The 14,205-nt window shown below is 40.0% G+C and overlaps 1 protein-coding gene across 1 annotated transcript in view; it reads left to right on the top strand.

The window, feature by feature from the left end:
- The window catches only part of itga1 (integrin, alpha 1), a 49,328-nt gene that overhangs the window by 30,437 nt on the left and 4,686 nt on the right, over nucleotides 1–14,205 (top strand). Inside the window, exons 8-25 of the mRNA XM_035667607.1 lie at nucleotides 24–174; nucleotides 406–580; nucleotides 1,374–1,447; nucleotides 3,005–3,152; nucleotides 4,435–4,580; nucleotides 5,283–5,426; nucleotides 5,593–5,844; nucleotides 6,738–6,868; nucleotides 7,452–7,627; nucleotides 7,743–7,894; nucleotides 9,891–10,001; nucleotides 11,415–11,491; nucleotides 12,159–12,285; nucleotides 12,369–12,446; nucleotides 12,555–12,631; nucleotides 12,754–12,843; nucleotides 13,823–13,925; nucleotides 14,063–14,179. Of these exons, the coding sequence (XP_035523500.1) occupies nucleotides 24–174; nucleotides 406–580; nucleotides 1,374–1,447; nucleotides 3,005–3,152; nucleotides 4,435–4,580; nucleotides 5,283–5,426; nucleotides 5,593–5,844; nucleotides 6,738–6,868; nucleotides 7,452–7,627; nucleotides 7,743–7,894; nucleotides 9,891–10,001; nucleotides 11,415–11,491; nucleotides 12,159–12,285; nucleotides 12,369–12,446; nucleotides 12,555–12,631; nucleotides 12,754–12,843; nucleotides 13,823–13,925; nucleotides 14,063–14,179 (2,329 nt within the window). The remainder of the gene's footprint in view (nucleotides 1–23; nucleotides 175–405; nucleotides 581–1,373; nucleotides 1,448–3,004; nucleotides 3,153–4,434; nucleotides 4,581–5,282; nucleotides 5,427–5,592; nucleotides 5,845–6,737; nucleotides 6,869–7,451; nucleotides 7,628–7,742; nucleotides 7,895–9,890; nucleotides 10,002–11,414; nucleotides 11,492–12,158; nucleotides 12,286–12,368; nucleotides 12,447–12,554; nucleotides 12,632–12,753; nucleotides 12,844–13,822; nucleotides 13,926–14,062; nucleotides 14,180–14,205) is intronic.

Raw genomic sequence — 14,205 nt, forward strand, 5'->3', positions numbered from 1 at the left:
TTTGTAAAATTTCTACCAATCAGGAAGGAGGCCTTCATGCCGGAGCGTGGCGGACGACCTGGAGCTAAGAAAGTAATGGTGATTGTGACTGATGGAGAGTCACATGACTTCCATAACCTAGACAAAGTCATAAAAGACTGCACCGATGATGAAATCGAGAGGTTTGGCATTGCTGTGGGTACAAACTACCTTTGTGTTGTTTAAATTATGTTAACATGTGTGTGTACTGTGTTTCATGATCTTAGGAAGAAGTTAAAGTTTGAATTTGATCATTTATTTAAATAGAAACACAATTAAAATGAAATCAAGAGAGTGTGTACTGAACTGAATTGTTTAAGCATCATCAGAATTAATCATTTAGTAACTCACTCACATTTTGTTAAGATAATTTATTGTTTTTTCCAGGTTCTGGGAGACTACGGTCGTCAGAACAAAACTTCGGAAGAAGTGCAGAAGTTTATCAAGGAGATTGAATCCATCTCCACTACACCGTTACAAGACCACTTCTTCAACGTGTCTGATGAGGTTGCGTTGTTAACTATTGTGGACGCTTTGGGAAGCAAGATCTTTGCTTTGGAAGGTATCTGACACACATAAACACATATGCTTTCTGGCAGTATTCTACCTGTTGACCAACCTTAGTCCTAATTAACCCAACAGCTTTAAAGAAAGAGGTTTGGGAAATACTCTTATTAGCTTTCTTGCAGAAAGTTAGGTGAGAAGATTGGTTCGGAAGCTAGCTTAGCACACAGACTGCCTATAGTTCTGTAGTGGATGTATTTAAAAAACATCACTTAACTAACAGGGGAATTATCTGATATTATGAATTACTCTAAAAACATTTCAGCGACATTTTTGGTGTCACGGTCCGCCAAATTGGCACACATCAGGGTGTGCTCCTGTATTTATAGTAGCCTCAGGGATCCTCGTCTCATCAGATTTAGTTATTCCATAACTGTCTAAAGTGCAGATTGGCAGATTAACATGGAGAATGTGAAACCGATGAACGAAATAGCTGTTAGACAGTATGTTCTCTCAACTTAAATTAAAATATTCCTTATTTTTCCGGGGACCTCCTGGAACCCCCTCGAGGACCCCTGGAGGTCACTGGACTTCAGGTTGAGAACCACTGTTTTAAAGGGCTTAAGTAACTGGAGTGTTTCTATTCACAGTGCTATTAAACAAAGCCTCTTCAGATCACACTTAAAATCATTCTTTACTTTTAAAGAAATACACTTATACTGTCCCACTTTCCTATCTATCTTGGGCTGTCCTGTCAAAAAACGTATAAAAAAAGATACTAACAACATTTCATTATGTACTTTTTGTTTATTTATATGAAAAATGGTTAAAATGAACTTTTCCTTCCTCAGCTACGACTGGAAACTTCACCACCTCCTTCGGAATGGAGATGTCCCAGGCTGGATTTAGTGCACACACTTCTAAAGTAAGTCTAAATCAAATTATTTATCTCAGAGGAATACACAAATACCATATTTGTAATGGAAATGTATCGTATCTTTAGATCACAGCGAGGTTTACATGTCCGAAGGCGTTTATTTTATGTGCTTGCGTGCAAGTATGTGTGGGCATGGTTGTGTGCTCAACTAATGAACCCGTCCGGACACAATGCCACAGTGTTATCTCTGGTGCATCTTCAACCCTTTGGTGATTCACCTCGGTCAGTAGAAGTTTCTAGACACAGACGCTCTTTGTCTTCTTTACTCGCACTGCTGTAGACTTCAGACTGACCGTGTTTGGTCTGATTGCACGAGACTGTGCGAGAAACAGAGAGAAAGTAAGAGATGGAAAAGGCAAACACGAGGCTCGTACAGCACGAGAGACAGTGAGGGAGTTGAATCAGGTGTTTGTTCACTACGGTAAAAACAACATGCTTGTTTTTGCCTCTTCACACGCCTCTTGAATTCATTCATTAGGTATTTCCTATGTCTATTTAAAAACACAACAGGCTCCCCTCTTACGTGTCTCTCTCTTCCTGACTCACGTTTATCACCTCCTCGATCACTGTGCGCACCGTCTCTGTGGATGTAGTGGCTCATTCAACTTAACAAAACCAGTCACAACCACGCTGAGTTGTTCCACTGTGTGCTAAACACGTGAGGCCTCGCTTAATGGTCAGCAGAGGGAAAGAGCCTCTTGATGCAGTTCATTGTGAGTGTGGTACAATTTCTATTACATGAGTAATGATACATGTTATGTCCTGTGTGACCCCTCCCCTTCCTATTAGATAACTCTGTTTCCTGCAGACAAATAAAGATTTATTGACCCGCGTCTATATATTTTATGGGTCTATACAGCTGCAGCAAAATATTATGTTACATTTTCAATTTATCTGTTGATTTTTTTTCCTTCAGTTTTGAAATAATTTGTCATTTAGTCCATAAAATAACATATAATAACAATTTCCCAAATGTCCTCAGATTGCTTATTTTTTCCAAAACCTAAAGTTATTTAATTTACCAAGATATAAAACAAAGAAACATAAAATGTTTGTCATTTTTACTTAAGATTAATTGATTATTAAAATTGCAAAAGTTTCTGTCAAGTGATTAAACTATTCAGCACTATTTACACTATTGGGTTATTTAGATTTAAGATAAAAGGACATTTACTCAAGTACAATTTTCAGAAACTTTCCATTTAATGCAACTTTATACTTATACCTCAACTCCACTACATTTATTTGAACAACAACAACAACAAGAACAAATCTGTGTTTAACAAAAAAAATTAATTTTTATAAATTAAACCACCAAAAGGAAAAGAAAATCTAAAATGATCTCCACTGTACATCTTGCTTCCATTTCCACAATATTTCCTATTTTCTATTTTTGTAGTCTCTTTGCCTCCACATATAGACTCTATATCTTCACCATTCTCACTCCCAGATATCTGATCTAATCCAGTTATTTGAATCTGTATTGGCAGTGTTTTAGTGTGAATGTATAAAATATGTTCCTGATATGTGCTTTGTCTCCTGTAGAAAGGCGTGTTACTGGGAGCAGTGGGAGCATATGACTGGAACGGGACAGTGGTAATGCATACTACTGGAGAAACAATCATTCCAAAGAACACCCAGTTCTATGACCCAAAGATCGAGGCTGGATATGAAGGACTTGCTGGGTACCTTGGTGAGTTGACTTGTAATGTCTTAAAGGCCCTGAAAACATATTTTAGGGTATTTTTTAGGTTTTCTAGCTTCCAGCTTCCACATTGTTTCTTCAGTTAATCCCACTCAGCCCATAGACATAAAGGCGTATTCACAAATATTAAACCTTAATGGACTAAATATTCATAATTGAAAGAGTATTAATTGGTGTTGTTTTAAAGAGTAACTTAAAAAAGAACAAACCAGCAGCAAGGCAGAGTGTCTGCGAATGATATGCACTGTTTCCTCTGTCCTGCCTTTGCCAACTCCTGGCTAATCCAAAAATGGGCAAAGATGTGCAGCGTGGGTGAGCTGAACAGCTGAATTAAGCCTGATTGCTGAAACCAGCCACTGGCGACGGCACCCACCTGTCACTCAAAGCAGCCACTTCCTTAATTATGCGTAACTTTAAGCCTTGATATAATATAAAAAAATGTGTTATATGTTTTTTTTAACCAGGCTGTAAACTAGTTGTGCCTTTGAGTGTTAATTACCTCTTAATAAACTGATAATGCCTTAAAAAATACCTTAAGATTTTTATTTTTTATTTTGATGGTTGCTTATTTAGTTAATAACAGTTTATGTTATAGGGAAACACAAACAGGGCCCAGAAACATACAACTGTTAGTAGTAGTGAAGCAGTTTTTACACTTGCGTGAACAACTCTGTCTGAGCTAAGTGCTTTTGTGTTAAACACAGAGAGAGAGAGATGAAGTAGATCGTTCAAGAGATTAAGTGAAATTTTACAGCTGCAGAATAAATATAGAGTTTCGTTGTTGGAGGGAGGAGCAAGATGTGTGATTTGTCTAACTTTGACAGCAGATGCCTCTCTCTGTCTGTCACATAAATAATACACACAGGCCCTTCTCTCCATCCCGCTGCCTTTTATGGCTCGTAGAGCAACCACAGCATCTTAATATCAAGTTATTTAATCAACATGTCATTAGAAGGACCACTAGTGGGTCCAGGCTTGCGAACTGTAAACTCAGCTGTTGGCACATTCTCATACCTAAAGGTCTGACGACATACCCTTTGTGTGTGTGTGTGTGTCTTCCAGATTCCAGCAGTGTTTTATAGTTTCCTCCACACAGTGTGATGTAAACAGCTGTCTGAGGAAGCATTTAAAAATATCCCACAAAGAAAGCCATAGTGTGTTTTTGTCATGACGTTGTGAAGTGCTCACACTGCATGACACTCCCCTGATGATGCCTGCTTATGTATGCTTTGGATTTAATACAGTATTGTGTGTGCTGATGTCTCTTCAGGCTATGATGTCCAGTCAGCATCCACCCCAAAAGGAGAGCTGTACATCACTGGAGCACCGCGGTACAACCACACAGGCCGGGTTGTTATCTATCATATGAATGAAACGAACGAAATAGTTGTCACACAGATACTGAAAGGAGAACAGGTGAATTCCTCAGTGTGTTTTCTCAGTGTATTTTTATAGAGAAGGTGTTAATTGGTCTGAAAAACTGAAAGAAGATACTTTAGGATTCTGTTCATATTCTAAGATAACTCTGTGTCTGATATTGCACTTGTTGATAGAGTTAATAAGATAAGACTATTGATCACCTCACCGGAAAATTCACATTACAGCAGCACAGAGAGAACATTTGTGGCCCTGAGGTGCAAAATATTCTGTTGTGTTTTCTCATTACCAAAGCATTGATCACAGAGCCCGACAAACTTTCACGCAATTCATTAAACAGCCAGCCAAAAATTTACATTTCCTTCTCACCAGGTTCTGTGTAAAACTACCACTAAATCCACCACTTCCCATTATTTTGCACCATATTAAATCCAGGGCTCTGACCAGATGGCTGGAGCTAATTCTGCTCTCTGAGCCAACAGGCATGTATCCCTCTTGAGATAATCTTCCACCCATTTACTTTTGTGATTTATGCATTTTAAGACACAAAAAGGACTTTTAATGTTGATCTACCCATAAGCTCTCAAAAGCTGTTTTTTTTTTACCTCCTCTGCATCTCACGGATGATGTTGCTCTGAAAACTTTCTATAGAGGTCAGAAGCAGATGAGAGAAAACGTATGCTTCAGCGAGTTCAGCGATTAAAGAGTCAACACTGACAGATTTCTGACTCCTCTCTGCAGATTGGTTCCTACTTTGGCAGTGTCCTGCAGACTGTTGATGTGGACAGGGATTCCTACACGGATCTCCTCTTGGTCGGAGCTCCGATGTACATGGGCGCAGAGAGAGACGAGCAGGGACAAGTCTACGTCTACAAACTCAACCAGGTACAGAAGATTGAAAATTAACAATTTGGTGTGTTTGTGTGTGTCTTTGATTGATAGAGCTTGTGTCAGATTCTGCAGAAATTTACACTGAGAAGATTGTGATGGTGCACCCAGTAACTTTCTTTTGTCCTTGTGTCCTTGTTTTGTCTCTTTGCTCCATGACCAGGATGGCCGGTTTGACCACGAGTTTACTTTAAAGCCTGTCAATCAGTCCTGTTGTATTGCCCACTCAGCCAGCTGCACTATAAAAAATGAACCCTGCGGTGCCCGGTTTGGTACAGCCATTGCAGCTGTATTAGATCTCAACCTTGACGGGTTTAATGATGTGGCGATCGGTGCACCTTTTGAGAACGACCACAGAGGGGCCGTCTACATCTATCATGGAGATAAGACAACACTGAAAGAGAAATACGTACAGGTGAGTTCCAGTGTCACTCACTAAACCGTTAATAACAAAATATCTGTGATTGTTTGGATTAAATTTTAAATTCTGGTATAGTTCAACCTAGTGTATTTCCAATAAATGTGAACATTGTGGCTCTATGGGTTGGGTTAACTTTGCATACGCCATAAAAAGGACTTTTACATAAATCATGCCAGAGTCTGACCAATAGTAAACACAGAAAATAGCCATGTGGATCTACTATCTCTCTCTGCTAACTTAAAGGAAAACGTATAACCAGTTGCTAACAATTTTTTTTACTGTATTGAGAGCTGACAGTTTAGTCTAGCCAGACTTGGTCTTGTCTTGGGGAAGAGGTGTTTTGGGGAGGTGAAACACACTCTCCAGAATGACAATGTTGATTTGTTATGACAACTGGGAGACTCTCACCCATGGACACATCTAGCTTTTCCAAATCTGACATCATCAGGTCCCACTCTTGGTAGCGTTTTCATCCTGAGTCAACTGTGGAGAGCAGTGAGTGCAGTCTGTGTACTTGGTCAGCCTTCAAAGTGAAATTACTTGTGATCATCTTCTTAATAATTAATGGAATAACTGCAGTGAAAGTCAATAAAGGGTATCCGGGCGATTAGGTCAACTGACAAGTTGGCCCCAGTGTAGATCCCTATGGAGGTAGCCCTAATGGCTATTACAGGTGGCTACTTTCTGTGTTTACTCTTGGTCAGATGTCAGTGAGACAAGCATCCATGTTTATTTGGAAAGCTGTATGGGTCCTACAGTAGAGTTGACAAGTGCAAAGTTAGCATGACCCAAGGAGCCACAGTAGCCACATTTATGGAAAATATGTCATGTTGAAATAAACTAGAATTTTCCTTTAATGCAGTCTAGTTGTTTCTGTGTCTCTTTAGCGTATCCCTGCAGGTGGGGATGGTGAAAAGGTGAAATTCTTTGGTCAGTCCATACATGGAGTCATGGATCTAAATGGAGATGGAATCACTGATGTTACCATAGGAGGTCTGGGAGGGGCTTCACTATTCTGGTGAGACATGGCCCATCCTCACATATAAACATTCACTCCTAAAACTACACATTCCTCTTGAATTATTACCAGCAGCAGTGCCTGCATCCTGGAGACATATTCCTTCATGTCCGTTTGGCATTGTCTCACTCGAGTTTAGACAGCTGCGCATGTCCCACTGGGCTTGTAGGCTAGAGACCAACAACATCCTAATGATCTCTCTGTTAAAACTGGCTACATAATTCGCTGTTGGAGACTAGCCTACAGACTTCAACCCACAAACATCAGCCCACACCATGATTTAACTTCCCAGGCAGACCTTCTCCCACAGTTTCTGCTGGCAGAGGCTCAGCTAAGCTGTGTGAAAACTCCATCTCCCAAGTGGCTTAGAGTTTAAATAGGATTTGGCAGCAGGCGGCTGCTCTTCCTGGACTGTGCTGTGTTTTAGAAAGCTCAACTGTTGGATAGTGAGAATTGAGGCCAAGTTTTAAGCTCAAGATGCATCCGTTTCTTGTTCCTTCCTTTGAGATAATAGATGCATGCGCACAGATCAGCACACATAAACAGTTTTCTAGAAGCTGGAATGTTTGTTCCATTTCACCAGGTCCAGAGATGTTGCAGAGCTCCGTGCCAACATGACTTTTGACCCTGTTAAAATCAACCTGCAGCAGACTCAGTATGAGTGTGAACATGGTGGACGCAAATCTGTGTGTGTGACAACGGAGGTGTGTTTCAGCTACGTTATCAAATCTGACCAGCCGGACTCAAAGTCTGATGCAGGTGAGCCATTCAGCATCCCGTGTTGATTCATTCATTCAATCCTCTGCATCCTCACTGTCAAATTTGTTGTCTTTTATTGCTCCATGTTTTCTCTCTCACATTTTGTGCCCCGCAGTGATCCGCTACGATCTCACTCTGGATGCTCTGCGTGCACAAGCCAGGGCTTCATTTATTGACTTGGACGATAAAAGTGATCGTAGGATTACCAGGAACTTGACCATCAAAGACAGAGAGAGTAAATGTGTGCCAGAGAAATTCATGATGTCGGCAAGTACTCTGATCTTCATGATGTACACATGGGGTTATTTATGGTCTCTTACCTGTGAAGAAATCCACCCCAAAAGCCTTGTGTCCACATGACGCAGCATTCAGATCAACTGGATTCCTTCAATTTCTGTGACATTCATTCATGAAAGTTATATTCTAGGCTTGCTGGAACATGTAAATGGTGTTTGGTGCCAGAAAGAAGACAGGACAAAGCTGTGAGAAGTCTTATGCAGAGCAGGAAGACCTTGGTTTTAACACGAAACAGATCCGTCCTGATCAAAGCATGCCGAGTACAGCCCCGTGCTGCTCCGAGTGATAAATTATCTGCAGGCACTCGGAGAGTTGGAGGGAGAATGAGAAAAAAGAAAGAGAGAATGAGAGTGAATTAGGTGTTTTGAGAACGTGACAAAGTGACATTACAGGTCAAGAAAGATTTCAACAAGTGGCCCAACAAGCACACGGCAGACTGTTCATCACTGTTCAGCCTTTGTACGTTACAACTTCCTACTGTAAACCTAAGCGGTCTCCAGCAATGTGACATTTAAAGCCATAGTTTCTCATTCCAGCCATTCACTGCAGCAATGGATTTCTCTGATTAGCTGCCCCTAGGCGAGAGACAGAGGAACTAATCAGTGAAAACAGCTGTTGTTGCTGTGTGTGCCGAGAATGAATACCTGCTCTGTTCTAGTGTGCCAGTTAGTGCAGAAACGTCCTACACAGTCCAGGGCAGAGGTCTACAAGGGTCAGAGAGTTTGTACCAGACACACATCTATTTTACCTGGGTTCAAAATGGACCAAAATCTGAACAGATTTGAACAACTCTACGAACCAAAAGTGTTCAATACTCGCTGAAGTAATGCCTCCAGTTTGTTTTAAGTCACACAGCATCAGGCTCCAAACCAGTATGGAAAAACCACAGATTAAAAATAAATTAGTTCCTAACTGCTACATTTAAAACTTCCATTGCCTGGTTCACTTCAGTTTCTGTCTTGGAACAATAGCATTGGTTTACTGTATTCACTGCAGAGTACAAACATGTGTAAGGAGAAAAAGTAACCGGGGCTGGCTAAATGGAGGGGGAAAAAATCAATAGGCAACATAGCTGCCTGCTGACCACAATGCACTTTTCTTTAAGTGGTAGACATTATGTACAGTATGATCATTCTTTAACATGTTTTAAGGAACAGACACAATCTTTACTGACTCCAGTCAGTGATGTGCCCAACTAAAGATGCAGCGATGATGACGTGTTCCTCAAATTACACTCTTTCTCTGTTTTAATCAACATTTGGCACAAGTTCAAGAAAGACCTATATTTATGACTTACTGTGTATACAGTACATGCCATACCACAATGTGAAGCAGCTCTTCCAAATGGTTTCTTCATGTTTCAATAATTTAAAGGCTGTGCACGCCCACGCAGGCTCTCCTAGTTAATGTGGTTGATTAGACCTTTGGATGGATGGATTTTAGCCATGCAGGCTACACAACACAGTAATACAAACACATTTTTTACAGTGCTAGAGGCCATTCTCATTTTCAGGTTCATACGTCATACTAATTTGATTTGACATTACAGACCTTTTAAATGCATAGAAAATCAATATAACACACTGAAGCACAGAGAGAACCCCAAAAAGCAAACCAATAAGAGATGTCATCACAGCTTGAAATTCCTAATTCCTAATTACAGCTGAAAAGCCTGACGTGAACATTTGTTTTTACTTTGTTGCTCTTGCTCGTAATTACAAGTCTGAACAATATGACTTGAAAAAAAAGGCAATCAAGCATGGTCTGTACGCACCCACATAGCCTCCAGAAGAGGTCTGATCAGCCAAATAAGTGTAACACGTCTGTGTGGGTGGATCATGGGTGTGTAGGATCATTATGTCAGTCTTATCTTACCCTCTTCAACCTACTCCAACTTTTATTCCCCTCCCTCCTCCTCCTCCTCCACCTCACCTGCCTCTATCACACTCCACTTTTTCCTCAACAGACCCGGTTGGACTTCCGAGACCCTCTCATGGTGTCTTTGGAGTTTGGAAAAGCTGATGAGGACCAAGGCCCCGTCCTGGATGAAAGCCTTCCCAGATCCATCAATAAGACAGTAAGGCTATTTTATATCAATAGTCTATGTCAGTATTAAGTGCCAAATAACAGTGAGCAGGAGTTTCAGCAGACAGGAAGGATTTGAACCTCGTCTTAAACATCCTCCATTTGTCTGCCTTTATAATCCAAGAGTAAGAAGTGGGTTGTTGTTGTCTGGCTCCAAAAGTGCTGCTGTTACAGTAAATTAGCTTCTGCAACAGCTGACTGCCATCCTTCAGTGTTTCATCATGACTGCATTAGTGTTTCAACACCAACAGTCAGAACAGTCTTCCCACACTCCCACATGCATAGTTGTTCTAACAAGAGGGTTCCCAGATTATTGTTGCAATGAGTGATGTGTCCAGATAAAGAGGGGGAATATTACATTCAGCTTCAACATATGACAAGAATGCAATTAAAGCCTATGTGAAATACACAGTTGTAATCCTCCCTCATAAAGTCATAGCAGCAATGCATGCTTCACTTACACACAGAAGTGAGGAAGCGCTGTTAGGAACTCTCCTGTTATTGTTATCGAAAGGAAGACAGGGGACACACACACACAGAAAGGAGGAAGTCATCAAACGGAAGCTTCAGTGTTTCTTTTGACATTGTGCTGCATATGATATTCCTTACTCTTGTCCTTTCTTGGGAGAACAGACAATGTTGATCTTAATAGTCCGGTGGGAGAGCACTGAGAATGGGAACCGTGACCCTAAAACACTCTGGGGGGAAAGGCAAAAGGAAATTAAGGTCATCTGAATGCACCCTTGAAGTCAGTGGTACAAACAAATGCACACCAACAGTAGCCTGTTTTTACTCTGCTCCTTTTTGTTGAGGGGCTTCTGAAGATCTTATTGTTGTTCCAGGATTTTAAAAATATCTTCTTGTTGTTTAATGCATGTGAAGATATTCTGCTTTGAGTAATAATTTGTGTCTGATATTGTTTTTACACCCAAACACTTAAATTAACTGGTTGAAAATTATTTAAATTACATCTAGGGATTCTATTAGTAAACAAATATGCATCACTCCATGATAATTGATAAATGGGGTAGACAAAATAATAGAAACATGTGTCAGTATATTGCAATACAGTTCAACAGCACCACAAACTGTAGCCTTCAGTGTTACAGTGAGACCAAGCCAGTCATCAGTCAGACATATTTAACATTTTAACACAACTGCTGCACACAACGTGTCCCTATGTCACTGTCCATTGTCGTTGTCTTTATGTGGAGTAATTTGCAAGCTGCATATTGGACCACGATTGGCCTCCAAGCTAGCTCTGATGTGACAAAAAAATTCATGCTCGCACATGTGCATCTTAAACTCTGAGAACACAGAGAAACAATATGTTTTTGACTGGAGGGGGGCTTTAAGATTTAAAATAAGGCTTTATATCTTGAAAATGTGCTTCTCTATCTCGTAGATTCCTTTAGTGGACTGTGGAAGCGATGACAAGTGCATTGCTGACCTCTCTCTCAAAGCAGAGCCTAGTGTAAAAAGGTAAGTGGAATTAGCATTAAAGCATATGTTCATATTTGTTCTGTCCTTAAACATTATCGGCATGCGTACATGGAAAGACTTACTGGCTGCTGCGATAGTTCCTCCTGTCAGGCCTCAAAGATTCCTTCATAATAAGATTTTAAGAGATGAGATGAAAATGTAGAGTCCTCTTTCCGTGCAAAAATGGATTTCTAAGTAATATGAGGCTCCAGAAGTCTAAGTTACCCAAATAAAGCGGGATAATGTTTCTTTGCTACTTTGCAATGGCTAAACAGTCCACAAAGAGGGATTTTTGTACTAAAAAGACTGTGACTTTGGAAGATATCTTTTCATTTAGACTAATACAGACTCATCTTAGCTTCATCTGAACTTGCACAGAAAGGGGACTATGGATTTCCTCCCTCATCACTTACATAAGAATTACATTAGGTAGGGATCTCTTCTTGGCCTGTGTGGACAACAGGAACAATTACAGCAACCAATAAGTCTTTTTGTGCATATAGTATTGTTTTAAGACACTTTGTTATAGTTGTATATTGAAGTCACTCACAGCTCAGTACATCGATCTTGTAAGTAGCAAAACCCTTCCAGTGCATGACTGCACCCTTGTGGGGAGATTTGTGCATCACAACCAAGCATTAATGACAGTCTTCATTTACTTCCCCAGTATGCTGATCAAAGCAAACAAAGAAAAGATTGACGTGAACATCGACATTAGAAACAGCAAAGACAACGCATACAACACTAAAGTCATCGTCAGCTTCACACCGAACATCAACTATGTTAAAGTAGAGGTGAGACTTCTAGAACTTCTCTGTCTGCATCATTTAATGTCTGTGGTTTGAGGTGTGTAATGTGTTTTATTTTGTATTTTCAGCCGGAGAAGGACTGCACTCTGGATCACACAAAAGTGGAGTGTGCTGTTGGATACCCCTTCTTGGGAAGCAATGTAGAGGTACGTTTCCGCATACATCAGGTTCCAGGCTACATGTTACCTGTAAAATATATTACTTATATTTCATTGTTATTACTGATAATTAAAGATATGATTTAATATCCACAGGAAACGTTCAAACTGAAATTTGAGGTCAATCCGAAACATATTCAGGAGGTAATTCAGATCAACCTGACAGCTACAAGGTGAGAAAATCAACACAGAATTTTATATTTTATTTCCAGTTTGAAGCTGTTTGCCTTAAAATGATTCAAAAGTTTTTATTTCCTTTTGAATTGTACAAATGTGTTTTTCAAATTTCCCACAGTGACAGTGAAGAGCTCTCTTCTACCATGCATGACAACAGGGTGTATATCTCCATCCCTGTGAAGTATGAGGCTGGACTAATATTCTCAGTGTGAGTAGCTTCTCTGCCACATTGATCTTGATAGTGCTTTAATGGTAGATGTTTTGACTTGTCATTGCAGGAAAAGCACAGGTGACATTAATGACAGCCTTGTTCTATTCATGTAAATGGGATGTAGGCATTATTAGCATCTTTCAGTGTATTGTTATTGGTTTTACAGCCCGTAACTCTACTGTTTTAGTTCACTCTCAGTGCTCTAATCAGTGTTGTTCTCAGCTTAAACTACCGGCTTAGTACTAGGACTGCACGATATGGCAAAAACATCACATTGCAATTATTTTGACAGAATTTATGACAGAATATTGCATTAAACTATTGAAATCATGATTGTTTTGTACCAAACAAATGTTTTCTTAAATCTGGAGAACAAGATTTTTAGGCCAGGGAATCCCACTCGCACTACAGTACTTCCTAGTGTTTACCGTTATAAAGAAAATTGCATCTTCTGTGATTTACATATTGCACTTGGCCATATTGCAATTTCAATAATATTTCAATTAATTGTGCAGCCCCGCTCAGTACCAAACAGCTAAAGATCCAGATATTTTATCCAGAGTTGGTAGAGAGCAAATATTGAACATTCATCAGCTGGATACTGACACGACTCCAAAATTAACAGTAATGTTGCTCCGTACATGCTGCATGTGTAAACAGGCGGCTGTTTGCTACACATGCTTTACATGTCAGTTTTGTGTTTACAACTTCTGTCTCACCAAGTGGCCAGAAAATCAATCAATGCAGGTTTAATACAGTTATTAGGAATGGATTATATACCCTCAGAAGTATACTCCACCTATTTAGCATTGCACTTTTGTAACGTTACGGTATCACAGCGTAGGAAGAAAAAAGAAAAGGATCAAAATCGAGGCAGCAGAGAGATTATCTTTTGTATTTTGTATGTATCTTTTTTATATATTTGATATATACATCTGTCTCTGACTGAACTTTTTAAAAAAAATACATCTTCTAGGTGGCCTGTGGATCAACACATTGTAGTAAAAGAGGGTGAAGTATTCTCCAGTGTATTCAATGACACCAAGATGATTGGCGAGGAGATCAACATCAGCTATACGGTAATATCTGCCGTCAGAGATCATATCTGGTGATCTGTTAATATAAACAGAGTATACAGCTGCATGCAGATGTTTGGTAAATGAAGGCTAAACCTTCCTTTTCTCTATTTCACTCTGTCCATCTCACATCTCTTCAGGTGGAGAAGTCAGGTGATATGGTGACTCCGCCCCTTGACCTCACAGTGATGTATCCATATCTGTCTCCTCGGAAAAACAATTTACTGTACCTGACACACGTCACCCCCAGCCCACAGGTATGCACGCACGCACACGCACACAC

The sequence above is a fragment of the Morone saxatilis genome, unplaced genomic scaffold (assembly GCF_004916995.1).
Source record: "Morone saxatilis isolate NCDOM2014 unplaced genomic scaffold, NCSU_SB_2.0 Contig21, whole genome shotgun sequence".
NCBI lineage: Eukaryota > Metazoa > Chordata > Actinopteri > Moronidae > Morone > Morone saxatilis.